Below are 17,207 nucleotides of genomic sequence, written 5' to 3' on the forward strand. Positions count from 1 at the left end.
CATTGATCATGGTATAAATATTGTGGGGGTTATTGAGGGGGATTATTGATTTAGTAAGGGGGGCACCCCTGACTAAATCATATTATTTGTGATCCACACTAAAATTGTATTTCTCTTCAAAACTCTTCAAAAAGATGTGCACTCTACTAGATTACAATATGTAGGGTGAATGTAAACCAATCAAGTATGTTCAACAACATGGTAAGGGGACTGGGGCAGGGGATTTGTAGTTCCCATCATGCTTTGCATGGGACTTAATGCAGAGAGTAAAAATTTTGAAATTAAATGTTATTTTATGCATATTTGAGCAAGATGAGAAAAGGGGGAGACTTAATACTGTTTAATGTTGTTATTTTGGGATTTAGGACCGATTTTGTTATGCCATGTAACCATTGTGGTAAGGAGTGAAGCTTTTGGATAGGTATCATATTAATATTGCTTGACTTAAGGAGCAGTTAATATTTAGCATGATAACATTTGCTGTACTATCACTAATCAAAAGTAACCATAAATTCATTACATAAATCAGTACTGACAAAAATATTATATAAAACTGAAATAATGTATCTTGTTAGCAATAAATGTTAAATCATTTCAAAATAACAATTCAATGTTAAAATTACATGGACAAAAAGTTTTTGACAAAGAATTAATGAGCTAAACCAAGAGGAAAAAAGTATGTTGATGTAACTATATAGATTCATGCGGAACCGATGTACGTGATTAAATAATGTAAATTCAAAGCATTTTTGTTTTTCAGTGAAGAGCAGTCAGGAAATGCCCTGTAACCTGCTTCATCTGATCTTTCTTTGCTAAACTGCATACTTTTTTCAATATAGGACATATTTTCTTCTTCTCCAAGTTTATTGTTAGTGTATCTTAGTCCGAGCTTCTCAGTCTAGAAATAATGAATCCAAACAAAAATGGCCCGTAATTTCTGATCAATGATCTCTTTAATAAGTTTTCTTTCTTATACTCTAATTATCAATTTGTATGCTTTATTGGTAGATATTTAATAGTTTTTAATCACTATGGCACAGGCAAAATAAGTAACAATATGTATTTATAAACCATCTCTTTTAGACTGTACTAGTGGTTGACTGATAGGGTTTATTCAGTGGCTGATGCTAACTTCTACAGAGCAGTGTGGCCTATGACCAATATGAATGTGACAATAAATGATGTAATACAATTTAATGACAGCAAATGAGACATTCATATATTTAAATGAACACATTTATTTTAATATAAAACACAGAAAATTTGCATTTTCCATTGACAATGAAATAAAAACTTAACATAGACTGGATGTCAATGTCAAAGCAGCTTTATTCATATATATGCATACAAACAAAATAAGCATCAGCACACATCTTTTTAAGTCACTCTCTCACTCTCTTACATGCTCACACTATCTTATCATACCTGCTCTCAGGTGCTGCAAAGCTCTGAGTTAAAGCTACTAATACTCATCTATAACTTGAAGCTGGTAAACTGTACCCCAAAATAATGATGCTACTTTTTAATTCAAATTTTTTTAAAAAGTTCTTCCAATCATCTTCTGTTGAAAAAAAATAATAATGATAATTGTGTTCTAGGATTAGTTCAGATCTGATCACTCTCAACCAGAACCTTCTTTAGTCTGATATAAAAAATAGAAAAAAAGAAACCTACTTCCATTCAGTAACACTGTCTAGTGAGATGATTTCATAGGAAAACTAAAGCTAAGGTTTTTCTATCTCTCACAGTCTCTGGACCTTACAGAAATAACCACATTGGTATAATTTATGTTTCCATAATCACTGCATCAGCATCATCTAGAATATTTTAGTGTATGAGAATCTAATTGTGTTAACTTTCTATAAGGCACACTGAAGAGAGCCTACAATCCTTAAATCAAGTGCTGATCACCCAGACGTAATAAAGGTTTTCCGAAATATTCTGTCCTTCCAGTACAGTATAGCACACATAAATGCTCTGTTGTCTCTGTTTGGGTAAGCAAAGGGGAAGCCCTAGAGAAAGAGGCACCTGTCAGAGGCAACGAGTCATGCCCATTACAGTCAACAGTACTGTCATTTTAAGAAAGGCAACATATTCTTTAATATAAGAGTCTAAGAGTCAAAAGCACTACAAGAGTAACAATGAATATTGTCCATCTCTTCATCCATGATACTTTGATTACAAATGTTTAACATATAGGTAACTGACAGACATATGACACTCACAGACTACACATTAAAGGGATAGTTCACCCAAAAATGAAACATTTCTCATCATTTACTCACACTCATGCCATCCCAGATGTGTATGACATTCTTTTTTCTGCAAAACAAAGATTTTTAGAAGAATATCTCAGCTCTATTGGTCCATACAATGCAAGTGAATGGGTGCCAAAATGTTGAAGCTCCAAAATGCACATAAAGGCAGCATAAAAGCTATCCATAAGACTCCAGTGGTTAAATCTATATCATCAGAAGCGATATGATGGGTGTGGGTGAGAAACAGATCAATATTTAAGTCCTTTTTAAGTCCTTTTTACTCTCTGCCCAGTAGGTGACAATATGCACGACGAATGCGAATCGCCAAAAACAAAAGAAGAATGTTAAAGTGAAGATTGATAGTAAAAAGGACTTACATTTTTATCCGTTTCTCACCCATACTTATCATATATCCCTTCTGAAGACATGAATTTAAACATTCAAGTCATATGGATTACTTTTCTGCTGCCTTTATGTGGATTTGGAGCTTCAAAATGTTGGTACCCATTCACTTGCACTGTTTGGACCAACAGAGCTGAGATATCCTTTAAAAATCTTCATTTGTGTTCTGCAGAAGAAAGAAAGCCATGTATATCTGGGATGGCATGAAGGTGGGTAAATGAGAGAATTTTCATTTTTGATGAATTATCCCTTTAACCTGATGTCACCTTTTCAAATCTTGCAGTGATTCCCTCACATATTCATTAAAACATGTTCCTCCATGTTACAAATATAAAATAAGTAGCACATTCAAACTCCAGGAATGTCGTATTGTGTTTATATTAACCACATCCTGATCAAATTAGCATTTTAAAGTTTATTTTTTTCCTCCTCCTTTATGCTCCGCTTTAGGATCTTTCTTGCAGCCCCAGATAATGTGTTTGAAAACAGGATGAATTTAAGTAAGAACTAGCCAACTGCAATCTAGCAACGTTCAACATTATGATTCAAAGTAAGACTATTAAGTCAAATCTAAAGAATACTAAAGTGAATGATTTATGAATCATCTAGATTTTAAATAAGGCATTACTTGTTTCTCCCTTCAGTCTCTCTGGCTAACATCAATTTAGAACTTACTCTTGCCCTTCCGCCCCTAGCTTTGATTAATCTCCTAGGTCAGCCATCTAGTCTGTCCTTTCATTCCCATTTATTTCTTTTCCTTCAGTTCTCAGGCTGGTGATGGAAGTATAAAGCTCTAATCCTTCTATTCTTCTGTCCTCTTCCCTTGTTCAGTCCCTCAGGCTGTTGATAGATGCACAGATTTTGAGGGCAGGGCCAAGTTTGATGTTCATGGTGGACATGAGGTGCTCTTCCTTCAGTAGCAGCAGCGCTTGCCCATCAATCTCCTGAGACAGGAACTGGCCTGCCAGGTCCTCACAACCTGATAAGTAGAGATGTCACGACAGAGGAAAATATTATAAAAGAAAATACAGTGTTCCCTTACCTTTCAACCAGTTAATTTCCATGACTTTTCTAGTCATTCATGATAACTGGATAAAGATTTTAAAAAATATTTTTATATTTATATCTGATTAAATGTTTTAGGGCAGAGCATAAGTAGAAAAAATAAACCTATTTTCACTTTAGACAATTCTATGACTTTAAGTTGGTATTAATTTCCAGGTTCAACTTTCTTCTTTGATGGCATATGGCACGTTTGATTACGAGATGTGATGAGAACCAATGAGGTTTGATGTTATCGACATATTGATTTTAGTGCATTATGTTGCCTTGACAAAGACATGGTTTAGGGTTTTACCAAATTCCCTAAACCAAAACCAAAATTATCAATTCTAACTCTTCCTAAAGTTTTCAAGCTACATGCACCAAACTCGGCACAGACCTTCAGACTGTTCTGATTTACACCGGGAGAGTCCGTTGACACAACAGCTTGAGGCTGTCTACACTGGATGCGTCGACACAAAGGTTCTAAACTTTTTATTTTTGTTGTTGGCAAAATGGAAAGGGACACTCGTTTACCATTGCCGCGACATGCCGCAACAGACTTCCAGTGTAGACAGCATCATTGATTATAACAGGTTCTATTGCTTTTGACGTGACGCGGCGCTCACATCCAGAGTAGACACGGTGTTAGTGTGCTATGTTTTTATAATTGATCGGACATACGATTTTCACACAGCGGACGATCAAATCTCAAAAACATTTCATAGACTTATATTGTTGAAATGTTCAAACTGGCCAAGGGAATTCTTGTTAATTCAATCAATCAATCAATCCATCCATCCATCCATCTGGTGGCATATCTGACTTTCTATCTGACGGCTTATCTGACTAAGCTAGCTAGCTGGCTGTTTGTTTTACAGTTATCTCTGTCTTACATTAATCTCTGTATCAAACTTCAAACTTTTAAAACAATTTTCAACTTTCATACAAGGCTTTGTCAAGGCAACATCAAAGTTTGTCTTAAACTTTACCTATTTGGTTAATCATTTGATTTGATTTTAAAGTGAATAACGACTTTGTTTATTGCACAAAGAGATTATATTGCTTTAAAATACTTAATAGTTCATGAGTCACAACTATTACTTTTAAAGTGTATTTACAATGTTTTTTTGTCCTTTTTCGAGCAAAACAGAAAGATTGGAGACACTATTTCACAGTCCTTAAGGCAATTTAACCCGCAAAACTTTTTAAAAAGATCACCATTGGTGTTCCACAGAAGAAAGTCATACGGGTTTGGAGCAACATTTTAGTGAGTACATTTTCATTTTTGGTTGAAGCATTCCTTTAAACTTCAATTCTAATGCACTGGAGTTGAACATAATATGAAGCAAAGCATAATGTGGAGCACTGTAACATCTACCTTGGAGAGAAGAAATAAACTGACACACTTCCTCCACACTCCAGTGAGCCGGGTTGCCAGACAGGAAGTGGTTCCCATCCACTTGGAGGGCACCTGGTGCAGTATCATCCAACTGAGGCCCACAGTGAGCTGGTCTTGAGCATGAGAAGGACGAGCTGGGCGAGAGTGACAAGAAGTCTTCCTCTTCCTCACCCTCACAGCTAGAGATGTCCTCAGAACGACTGGACTCAGAGCGACACTGAGAAAGAGAAATGTCAATGGAAAAAGAGAGGATGAAGTATAAACAACTACTTTATAAAAACCAAGAGGAAGAAAGAGGTTTTCACTTTAAAAATTTGCGATAAACTAAGTTTTAGTTCCCTTAAAGCAAGAATCCTAAGGGTTTTGTGAGTGTCATGAAAAAGCCAACAGATTAAACTGAATATCTTTATGTATAAAAGGTTCATTTTCAAAGAATATGAAAAATAATAGAAATGTTTCAGAACTGAAGCAAAGATGATGCCTTATATGGAAAATTCCTTATATGTTTTTGAAAGGCTATACTTATAACTTGAAATCGCATATAGAGTAAATATTTTAAATTATATGGGTTTAACAGACCAAAAAGGTTGAGAACCTTTGCAGTAAAGTGAGTTTGCATGAAATTCTACATGAGATTTAACTTCCTAAAGTCAGACTACAGCACTCACCATCATCTTTCCAAACTGACCTTTACAGGCAGATGCCTGCCTGCTATTTTAGCACAGGCGATCTCAGAGCTGCTCCTGCGAGGACCCCTGCGTCTAGCAATAACATCCTGCACCTCAGGACCCCCTGGTGGTCGTTCTCCACTATCAAGACCCCTACTAATGCGGTAGTGGTGACTGCAGCTGACATTGTACCTGAATCAGAAAATCCAGAATTAAATTAGTTAAATTTTCTCCAGAAGGAAAGAATAACCCTGCTGCATAAAGATTCTTCAAAAATATCTAAATTTTGTTTCACGCAACAAAATAGGGGTTTGAAATGAGGGTGAGTAAATAATGACAGAATTTTCATTTTTGGGTGAACTGTTCCTTTGAGAATCTAGGAATCTTACACAATGATCTGGGTGATTTTGGTGTTGTAGTGGCACAGCAGGAAAACAAATAATCGTTGATGAATTAAGTCACAGATAATCATATTTTAGGAAATAATTGAATAGAAGCATTTACATGCAATGTTAAACTCGTCAATGAAATAGCTGACGAAAATTGATTGATTTGCCTTGTGAGGGCAAGACGAAAAAGACGAAAAAAATGGTTTTAATTAAAACATACGGTTGAATACTGCAAGATATTAACAATGCACTAGCATTGTTTAATTATTTATTTTTAAATAAAGAAAAATCTAGAAAGAATTGTTTCCGATAATCCAGTCATAGTATGTTAAGGATTTCCCCGCTTGAGCTGCAAGAGCAGAACTACTGTAAAATGAACTTTACAAATGGTTTAATTACCTCACTCAAGTACTATACATCCAATACTGTGTATGTGATATTAATCAGCTACATCTACAACATAACATAATAGTACAACTTTCATCTCCACAGACAATGAAGCAAATGAACAGGTGAACTTGAACTACGTTATACGCTAGTCAGAATGCGTAACTTACACTGTGAGTACGCCATTTCCTTAAAGGGGTCATGACATGAGGAATAAAATTTTCATTGCTCTTTTAGCATATACAGTAAGAGGTCATTATATTATAAAAACAAACTGTAAGTTTCAGAACTCAAAACTTCCTCCTCACAGCAAAAAGAGCATTTGTTGAAACCAAGCTGCCAAAACGAATCATTCTCTACTTCCTCCACATTGTAATGTCACACTGTGGTAGATAATTGCATCTGACTGCCTCCACAAAACATTAATAACTACTTATCAGTTATTTAACCTTATCACTTCAGTAGCCCCGCCCAGTAGCGATGAGCAGTGAGATGGCAAGTAGAGGGAGCAGGTCAGTCAAGCGCAGAGAGCCAATCATAACAGTGGGTGTTTACTGTCAAGTCTTAAAGGAGAATCAGCACCAAAAGAGAAGCCGTCTCGTTTGGAAGGCTGTGTGCTGGGTAGGACGCATCCTTTGAAGGCTGCAGTATGCTGAGCGTCCTCCTTTAAACAAGCCTCGTTTAAATGAGACGACCTTTGTAGGACAAACGGAAACGGAACGTAACATGGTTGCTATGACAGCACGCCACTCTTTAACAAGTGCGAGAGCTTTGAGTGAGAAGAGAACAAAGTCCCTCTGGAAGGGAATGTTTGAGGTACATTTTAGGAGAGTTATAATGATGTCAACAGAACAGAAAAGTGTAGGTGTACTTTTAATCTAATACTTTATTTTAATTATATATTAATATAATTATACATATTATATACTCTGCACCCATCTACTGAGGTACTTTAACTTGGAAATTAACATTACTTGCGTTTGAACATCATATTTACGGGCAAATTGGCGTAATTTTTTTTAGACATTTCCATTGAAGCAAAGAATTGTGGGTTGTGAGTGTCCACGAAGGATACACCTTATGCATCCTCCGAATTCCCGTGAAAGAAGGTCACATTCGAAAGCTGCATTCGAAGTGTCCTACTCGCTTTTCTGAAACGAGAAATTCTCGATGACGTATGCGGCCGACAAATGCGACCTCCGGAGGACGCATCCTTCCAAACGAGACACAGCCAGAGTGTTTCTGACAGAGGGTCAGAATGAGGGTGGAAAATGATCATATTTTACAAATGTATCACTGTTTTTTGCGCAAAAAACGTTACTAATATTACAAGTGAACCACAAGGAACATGTTAAAATAATAAAAAAGGCATGTCATGACCAATTTAAAAAGTGTGCTATACATAATGCAGCAATATCCTAAACTGTGTAAAGGTGAATAATTCACAACAGAGTAACTTCTAAAAAGTAGATAATATATTAGTATATTAATTACATGCTATTATTTCAGGAGCTCAGGCTGATGTTCAGGACAGTTTTATGTTGTTTAACATATTAATCTGTTACAGTTTGAGACATGTTTTTGTCATTTTGCACATTATCGTCAACCAAAATGTTATTTTTGTCGACTAAAATTACATGCCACTTAAATCAGAGTAAAATTTACTAAAATTAATGAATATAGCAAGATTGGCTAAAATATTGATATTATAATATTGACTTAATTTTAAGGACATTTTTGTCAAAAAAACTAAAATTATGGTTAAAATTAAAAAACTGTGTGAAAATGAACACTACATACAATACATACATACGTGCACTCACATATATAGGCTTCATACAGTATATGCATATACATTTAATAGTTTTCTGTTGTTGGTAAACTGTACTTTGATAAATACCTCTTGGCACAGGTTTTGGAACAGAAGCGTTTGGATCGTCTGAACTGGGTGGCTGGTGCTAATCTTAGACAGTATTCACACTTTAACTCTGTTAAAAGATATAAAGAGAAAATGTGTAAAAGAGAAAGAGGCTGTAGAAAGTGCTTTTTTCCACAAAACTAGTGTCCCACCAACCACAACACACACACTTACTGTTAGGGTTGTTGTGCGCTGGTTTTAGGATGGGTGGAACAGCCACAGGAAGAATGCCCTCTGCTCGCTCTTTCACTGGACCAGTCACCTGTCAATCACCAGGAAAAGTTGAGTGTTCTATTCCAAGTTCTGCTTCAAGATGTAAAACCTGATGATCCATGATATTCCAGCATGATTCCAAAGAACATCTTTCTTACTAATCGAATCTACCATACAGAGTGTAACATTGTCATCTGCTTATTTTATCAGTAACTTAAAAATAGTCCAGAATCTAAAATATTTCTTATTCATTTTACATCATAATTTCTTATTTGTTTTCATTTTTTCTAAATCCTAAAACTTTGCTAATGTCTAGGTTTAAATTAGATTTTGCATCCCAGGTTTTCAATGTGGACTCAGACTTTTGAACCCCACTGTTTAATTCAAACATATGTATTAATGCAGTATTATCCTTCTATGAACAGATTATTCCACTCCATGAAATGGTTGAAGATGGGAATCAAATAGTGGACAGTGATCTATATTAAGCAGAATGACTCACAGGGAAAGGTTCAGCTCCCTCCTGGATAACAAAGCCTTCAATGAGGTGAGTGAGAACTTGAGGTTTGACCACAGCCTGTGGGACTGGCGCTCGATCACCTTGTCCTCCTCCACGAGGGAGAGGAAGAGGGAGAGAAAGAGAGAGAGTAGGAGGAGAGGAGAATGCCATCTCTGGGACTAAATAAGAAAGAAAGAGTAAGGAAAAAATTTAGGAAAAACCTTAATACAAAGATAAATGAGAAGCATACTGTAAATAGTGACTCTTTCCATCGCCCACCTGTGTCTAGTGAGGGAGCTGGTGAGAGGGGAGGGGCGGAGTCTTGCAGTGATGGAATTGCATTGATGGTCTCTGCCGAAATCTCAAGAGTTGCATCAGATTCCGATTTTCTTTTTAAGGGACCAATCACAGGCTTTATCTACGAGAGAAGGAATAGCTCATAAGTGATTTACACTGTCTCTAACACTGCATGGAATAACTGAACAGTGACCACCCACTTTTTCAGCCACCTTGGTATTTTTCCCCATTTATTTTTTTAATAGTTATTTCCTGATCACCCTGTCGGGATTTCTTTTGTTATAATGACCGTCTGACTAGGGATGGGTATTGATACAGATTTCCAGATTCAATTTGATTCCGATTCACAAGCTCTTGATTCGATTCTGATTTCTATTCTATTCAATATTGATTCATATGGGTTTATTTCAGTTATATTGTCCCTTTTGCTTACATATAAAATGAAATATCTCCCAGCTAATGCTGTTAATTATACAGGGGACCTTTTAACTAGGTTCAATAGGATAATATTCATTTCACTAATTATATTTTATTACTTTTTCATTATTTTGGTCACAATTTGGCTTATTAAAAATGAACAAATATAAAAAAAGATATTATATTTCATATTTTATTTTTGTTACATATTTATTGTTAAATTGCATAATTTGTACTATTTACAAGTATTTACATTGATTTGTTGAACACGTGCTAAAACCGGTACTGTCTCTTTAACAAAAAACGGCATTTCTGTAATTGTTGTGGAGAATGGGGCGGGTCAAGCGGCTACTGTGCGGAGCGAGGCCTTGTTGGACACCTGCAGTGGATTATCTCGCCCAGCTGTGGCTGATTACAGCATTAACGGGTGAAAGACACAGGGAAAGAGAGAGACTCAACGAAGCTGTTTATGTGTAGTGTTGAGCTGAAAAGCCAACTGAGTTTATGTGTAGTGTTGAGCTGAAAAGCAAATAGAGTTTATGTGTAGTGTTGAGCTGAAAAGCAAATAGAGTTTATGTGTAGTGTTGAGCCGAAAAGCAAATAGAGTTTATGTGTAGTGTTGAGCTGAAAAGCCAACGGAGTTTATGTGCAGTGTTGAGCTGAAAAGCAAATAGAGTTTATGTGTAGTGCTGAGCTGAAAACCAACAGAGTTTGTGTAGTGAAGCTGAAAAGCAAACCTTTTGTGTACTGCTGAAAAGCGGCCTTATTGTGTGCGACTGAAAAGTGCAACAATAAATGTCTACGTGTTTGTCAAGCCGGCTCCAGCATCCTCCTTTTGCAAGAACTGCCTTAAAAATGCCTTTAAATGAGCACATGTTAACTAGAGAGGACTCAAACGGCTTAACCTTATCTGTGCGATGCATGATTAGAATTAAATGTTTTTTTTGTAGTTGTTTTTGATCAACAACTGACTGTAAAGAACAGATAGAGTATTAAAAGAGACATTATTCAATGACAAATGGGTTGCATGGATCTCCTCTTTGGGCACACATTACACGGAACAACTTTTACTCTCAACAAGCTGTGAAAAGATCTCGCTGCTGAACACTTTCCGACTAAACTACACAACTACAAGTGAGTGAAATGTAAAAATGTACCAGCCAGTTGCCAAATATGTTTACTTTAGTCGCATAGCGTGAAATTTGGTTCCAAATGCGAGAGATTTCCTCTCATTGTAGTGGAAGGTTGTGCATTGAGTGAAAGATCGATCTTGGGATTCAAGAATCAATATCAAGATTGTTCAAATGAAGATTGTGATGCATCGGAAAAACAAAATTTTTACCCACCCCTACGGCTGACTGGGCATTATCCCATAAACAACTTTTGAGCTCATAGTAGGTTAATGTTGAAAGGTTTATAAGACGTTATTGTTTAAAAGCGATTTCTCTATAGAGAAAATTTATGGGATTTAAAAAATAAATAAATAAATAAATAAATAAATAAAAATGGGGGGGGGGGGGGGCCTGACTGTTGCACTCCATAGTATGTCTCATTTATCTACTAACCTGAGTTCCAGACTGAACGAACACCTCTCCACTTAAAGGTGCTCCAGAGTTATTTTGTCCATCCAATGAGTGTGTGACTGCAGCAGGATTAATCTGATTTAATCCTGTGCTCTGATTGGTCTGCATCTGAGACACCGGCAGGGCACTTGGGGCTGTTTTAAGGCACATGCCAGCTCCAACCGTTTCCATTGCAGTCACCATGGTCACTACATTGTTACTGGAGGTATTGACGGCCACAGCAGCTGTGGTGTCCTGCTGGGTGCAACAGGTCCGGGTGTGGGCCAATGCTAAAACCTGGGAGTTTCCTATTGTGCTCTGCCTTGCCCCAACCAGCTGAACTGGGACATGGGGAGGGTGATGACCCCCCGTGCACTGGCAGTTGTTGGGTGGTGCTGGTAGAATAGGAGGTGGGTGGCGAGGGGGCATCTGCACTGGCAGCCGATGGCCCTGTGCCATTTTAGGTTGGATGGGCACATGCCCCGTTGCATGACCCAGTTTCTCTGTGCTCAAATTTGCTCCTGTCTGCTGGAGAGGCTGTACCACTAAAGTCTGGGCATTCATGTTGGATTTGGTTGCCACTGTGCCCATCGGATACCCTTGAGAAGTGGGAACATTAGAGGTGGGCACCAAAATATGGGTAACTGTGGCTGCAGTTGCTTGTACTCCTCGAGCCTGGCACAAGCCAGACTGAGAGAGGAGGAGCTGGGAGAGAGGGAGAGAGGAGGAGGGTGAGGAAGGAGGAGGGTTGGAGGAGGCTCCAGTTTGCTGTGTTGTGACAGTGGATTGGTTAGTGACTTTCACGTTAAGGGCAGACATGCTGGGGTTGGTGTTATTGTAGTTTTGTAGTTTAGTATTGGGGAGCTGTTGAGTCTGGGGTTGGATCTGCTGGGCTGACTGTCCAAATTGCTGTTGTGCCTGAGTCTGCTGGTTAATTGGGAATGAACCTTAATGACAGAGAGAGACAGACATATAAACTACTGTTCATTTCACAGCTGATGCATTTTGGAGTGACTGCAGTAGAAACATACATCCACTAAATTTGAAATGTAATAACTTCAAGTCTCACCGCCCGTCTCCTTTCTGTCAACAAGCTCGGTCTTCACTGCAGCCACCCTTGGAGAGGATATGCAACGCATTGCCAAGTTCTGTACCTGAAAGAAAGAGATAGAGACAAAGAGAATTATGCAAGAGGTAAAAAATAAAAAGTGTACAAATCTAATTGTGAAAGGGAAAAGGTATACAAACATCACACGAACTATGATTTTAACACCATAACGAGGATTTAGCTTAAAAAAAAAAAAAAACAACAAAAAAAAAACATTTTTTTCAGTCTTTTCACTTTATTTAATACATCTCTCAATATTTTTGCATTTGCTCTGGAATAGCTTAAAGGGATAGTTCACCCAAAAATGTAAATTCACTCATCATTTACTCACCCTCATGCCATCCATGTAGAGGTCTGCAACCCGACCCGGGCCCAACAGGACATGAGAACCCAACGGGTTTAGGGCCGGGTTCGGGCCAGTATAAAAGTACTTAAATATTGATTTGTTTCTCACCCATGCATCAAATCACTTCTGAAGACATGGATTAAACCACTGGAGTCGTACTGATTAATTTTATACTGCTTTTATGTGCTTTTTGGACCTTCAAATTTCTGGTCGCCACTCACTTGCATTGAATGGACCCAACAGAACTGAGATATTTTTCTAAAAGAAAGAAAGTCTTACACACCTGGGATGGCATGAGGGTGTGTAAACAATGAGAACATTTTTGGGAGAACTATCCCTTTAAAAGAGTGGGGTTTTTCTAATCAGAGAAACCATCATTTCAAGTAAAATTAGTCTATTAAAACAGTCTGTAGGAAACTACTTTCCTTAATGGCTAAAATAAAATAAATTTAAAAAAAATAAAAAAGCTAATTAATAAGCTTAATTTTAAATCACTAGCATTGTAAATATCTCCGAAATATTCAATATCACCCAGCCAAAGTCCTAACCAGGCACAATGTGACAAGCAATTTGTTTATCCACAATGAAAAATCCCCCCCATGCAGAACACATTTTTAACAAAAAATCTATTTAGTATACTGTTATGCGCACTGGGATTTTGGACCAATTAGGATTTATTGTGGGTGGGGCAACCCTCGATAGGACTTAATTGCATCGCATCCAGTTAGGACACTGTGTCAAGAGTCAAGAAAAATAACTTTATATAACTGAAGGCCAAATGTCACACCTGATCACTATCTGACTGGTTACTTGAGGATGTGGGAGTTGTTTCCTGTTGCTGTGGCTGAGGTTGCTGCTGGGGCTGCTGTTGGGCAACCGTTGCCACAGCAGCTGTTGCTGTACCACCAGGCATGAAAATGAGCTGAGGGGTGAGAGGTGCCCTGAGAGAGCGGTTTACCTGTGGGAGGAAAGTTAAATTACACCCTTAAGAAAAAGGTTGGGCTTAGACGAACATTACATAAACATTTCTCTTGATGTGTTTCTTTACAATATAACAAAATGATATACAAGGTCTTTAGGCTCTATATTATTATATGCCTTTTTTCTGTAAAAACATATATTAGGTCTTAGATTTAAGTTTACTATAACAATACACTTACTCTCAGGTACATCTGACCCTGTCCACCTGAGTTTCCACCCAGCAACACTGATTGGCTAAGGGCTGATGTTGTTGCAGAGGTGGCAGGTCCCATTGGACGAGGGTTTGTCATGGTACCTCCCCCAGAGGTGGTACTTAAGTTGACCTAAAAGAAGCACACCATAGAAACAGCTTACAACGTTCAAAAAAATTAGAAAGCATTAGGCATTAAAGCACACTTTAAACAAACATAAAATACGAAACTGAGTGCAGTTAAAATTTTCTTTATTTTTTCATTGATTTAAAGGTGCACTAAGTAATTTTTTCCTCATTAAAAAAGTTGTACTCCTTAAGAAATGAATTGTAAAATGTGTAGGAAATCATGACCACTCGCCTTAAAATGAAGACTCCAGTCATATCAGTAACCTTATAAAAGCTGTTTTATTCCACATGGAGAGGGTCCGCATATGGGGGCTGCCATGTTAGAATCACATGACCAGCTGAATACTAGTCGCTTAATCTCAGTAACCGTCCTGTTATTTGACACTTTCACTCATTGATTAAAGTAATCATGGCTGACTGTGAATTGTGAATTTTTACATTGGCATCAGTAACTGAAAACTATTGCATTTGAATGATGCTGCATCCAGGCCACTAGGTGTCAGTGTAAGTCTAAGACGAGATGAACAAGAACTTAGTGCACCTTTAACTCAAGAGACTCACCGTGCATTGTGCTGAGCTTGTGGCCTGAGAGACACTGTTACTGGGAGAGCTAGACTGACGACTGGCCGCAAGAGTTGCCTGAAAATATTAACAACAAATTCTAGACTAAAGGTGAAACATAAACTCAATAAAATACCACTACAAACGGTTTCAAATGCAAAATGAAAAAAGTGCAATACTGCATGTTTTAGGTGTGGTAAGGTACACAATGCGAAAGCTTAATGTAATAATAAATAATCAAATAGTAAATAATTCAAAGAAATCTGGGGCAATACACAATATTCAAAATAAAAAGGTTTAACCCCAAATGCAGTAATTAGTTTTGACTTCTCCTCTGTTACTTTTTCATATGTTATATGTATTGCAATCCTTGTGATACATGGTTACATACTTTATTAGTTAACATCCATTTAACAATGATGTAATCTAGTGCAACACCTTGATGATGCTTTCACTGAGTCCTACTGACTGATGTTACTAAGCTGATGAGATGTTTAAAGTTTGCATAGTATGCTTATTTTTATCAGATGGTCTCATAGCTGTGATCTAAATTTTGCTGCTTGACTAAACGCTTCTTTTGTTTGTGTATTTTGCTTGATCTGTGATTGAGTTGCCTGTTTTAATCTGACCTGTTGCACAGCAGCCAGGTTGTGGAGTTGAGCGCTGTTGATCTGCTGTTGTAGCATGAGCTGCTGAAAGTACTGAGCTGCATTGGGCTGCCTCTGTAGTGCCTGCAGCGCCTGGGAACATTTTAAGAATACAGTCGACTACATTTTTCAGGACTCAAGGAAGTCAGTCAAAGGTGCTGGTGCACAGAGGTCTACACATAAGTGCAAGTGCATTAGACTTCAATTAGGCTGTACGTAGAATTTGCAATGGCTTTGTGACACACCTGCACAGCTTGCCTTTCATACAGAGACATTTGAGCTATCTGAGAGGGGCGGGAGTTTCCTCCTGGTGCAGCGTTGTTATTGGCTGAACTGGAATTGGTCTGGTCCTCTCCTCCCTCCATGCTCACTGGATGGACGACCAGTCAGTCAAACTCTGTAATAGAATACCAGAGGAAAATATGAATAAGCAAACGATTAAGAACGTTGTTAATGTTGCTCTGTTAAATAAATAAATAATAATAAAAAAAAAATAAAAAAAACAGGGATTTAAAGCACTGGATTATTATTAAATCAATTCAGTAATTTGGCCACTTGCAGACACACTTGTTAGAACAATAAAGTCTGCTAAAATGTTTTTACGCACTGTAACATTATTTGACAAATAGCGCAACAATATCAGATTGTTTTAATGTACTGTAATGTACTTAAATGTAATCAGTGTGTAATGTATAAAGAGCGGTTAATCAGCTGTCAACTGCGGGTGATAAATGATCTAGGTGCAGTTGCATTTTCAACAAGTTACGACTAAGAAGCATACTAGAAAAAATAACAACAAGCGTAATCATATATGTATGTATGTATGTATGTATGTATGTATGTAAAAAAAGCAATGCATCAGGGCTTCGGGTGAAAATAAAAGAACACCCCGTTCTATATTTCATCCGCTGCTGCAAAATGTTGGCAAACTGGCGACTCCGAAAGTGGCAAAGCAGACAGAATTTTACCTCTCTGCGATCTGCACGATTGTTGCTTTCTTCTCGCGTAATGCAGGCAACCGCCTGGAAATATAAAGTCAACTGTGTTTGTGTTATCGATCCAATACAGTTCCACTGTTTATTTTTTGCTTTTACAAGAATTATTGCAATTCTTCAAACAACGATTGGGATAATGCTCAAAAAGCGATAAACCCCGCCCCCCGCACTGTTTACAAGTCTCTTTCCGGCGCCAAAAATGACGTACACGTTCGTTTACATAATAAAAGTATTATTTCTATCTATCTATCTATCTATCTATCTATCTATCTGTCTGTCTGTCTGTCTGTCTATCGGTCTGTCTGTCTATCGGTCTGTAATGAACACATAAATAAATAAACAAACAAATAAAGATGTGGGATGTAAAAAGATAAATACATAAAGCAACATTTGATCAAAGAGGATCAGCTGGATGGAAAATGGAAGTGTGGCAATGACTAAGAAAATGGGAAAGGCATATTTACATACTGGCTGGACAGACCTGTTATTCAGCTGACAGATATTGCACCTGAACTAGGGATGGGCGGATCGATACTAAAGTATCGATACTTCCGATACTGATGTGGTATCAAGAATATCGATCCTCACATAAAAATATCGATTCTGAAATTTGTTTTTTTTTTAACTAGTTATCTTATTATTTAGATAACATGAATATTAATGCATCTTATAAGCTTCGAAGTGGAAAATAATAATTACATGAGCGAATTGCTGCATGGCACCGGAACTATTTTTTCTTCCGCGCATCTTGACGCACATAAATGCTAAAATACACTAGCAGTCAGACAGCGCTCACC

General features: G+C 37.4%; 1 protein-coding gene across 1 annotated transcript; it reads right to left on the reverse strand.

Annotated features, from left to right (window-relative positions):
* Positions 1 to 2,801: 2,801 nt before the first annotated feature.
* On the reverse strand, positions 2,802 to 16,573 carry LOC127453277 (polyhomeotic-like protein 1). Its single transcript, XM_051719515.1, has 15 exons — positions 16,384 to 16,573; positions 15,661 to 15,812; positions 15,398 to 15,508; positions 14,769 to 14,846; positions 14,068 to 14,211; positions 13,695 to 13,865; positions 12,523 to 12,607; positions 11,457 to 12,400; positions 9,457 to 9,595; positions 9,181 to 9,356; positions 8,640 to 8,727; positions 8,448 to 8,535; positions 5,792 to 5,963; positions 5,083 to 5,320; positions 2,802 to 3,639 (listed from the first exon to the last, which is right to left on the reverse strand). Exons 2-15 carry the CDS (start codon positions 15,778 to 15,780, stop codon positions 3,488 to 3,490), a joined length of 2,706 nt encoding a protein of 901 aa, XP_051575475.1. The 5' UTR covers positions 15,781 to 15,812; positions 16,384 to 16,573; the 3' UTR covers positions 2,802 to 3,487.
* Positions 16,574 to 17,207: the final 634 nt, after the last annotated feature.

This window comes from Myxocyprinus asiaticus, chromosome 15 (assembly GCF_019703515.2).
Source record: "Myxocyprinus asiaticus isolate MX2 ecotype Aquarium Trade chromosome 15, UBuf_Myxa_2, whole genome shotgun sequence".
In the NCBI taxonomy this organism is placed as follows: Eukaryota; Metazoa; Chordata; class Actinopteri; order Cypriniformes; family Catostomidae; genus Myxocyprinus; species Myxocyprinus asiaticus.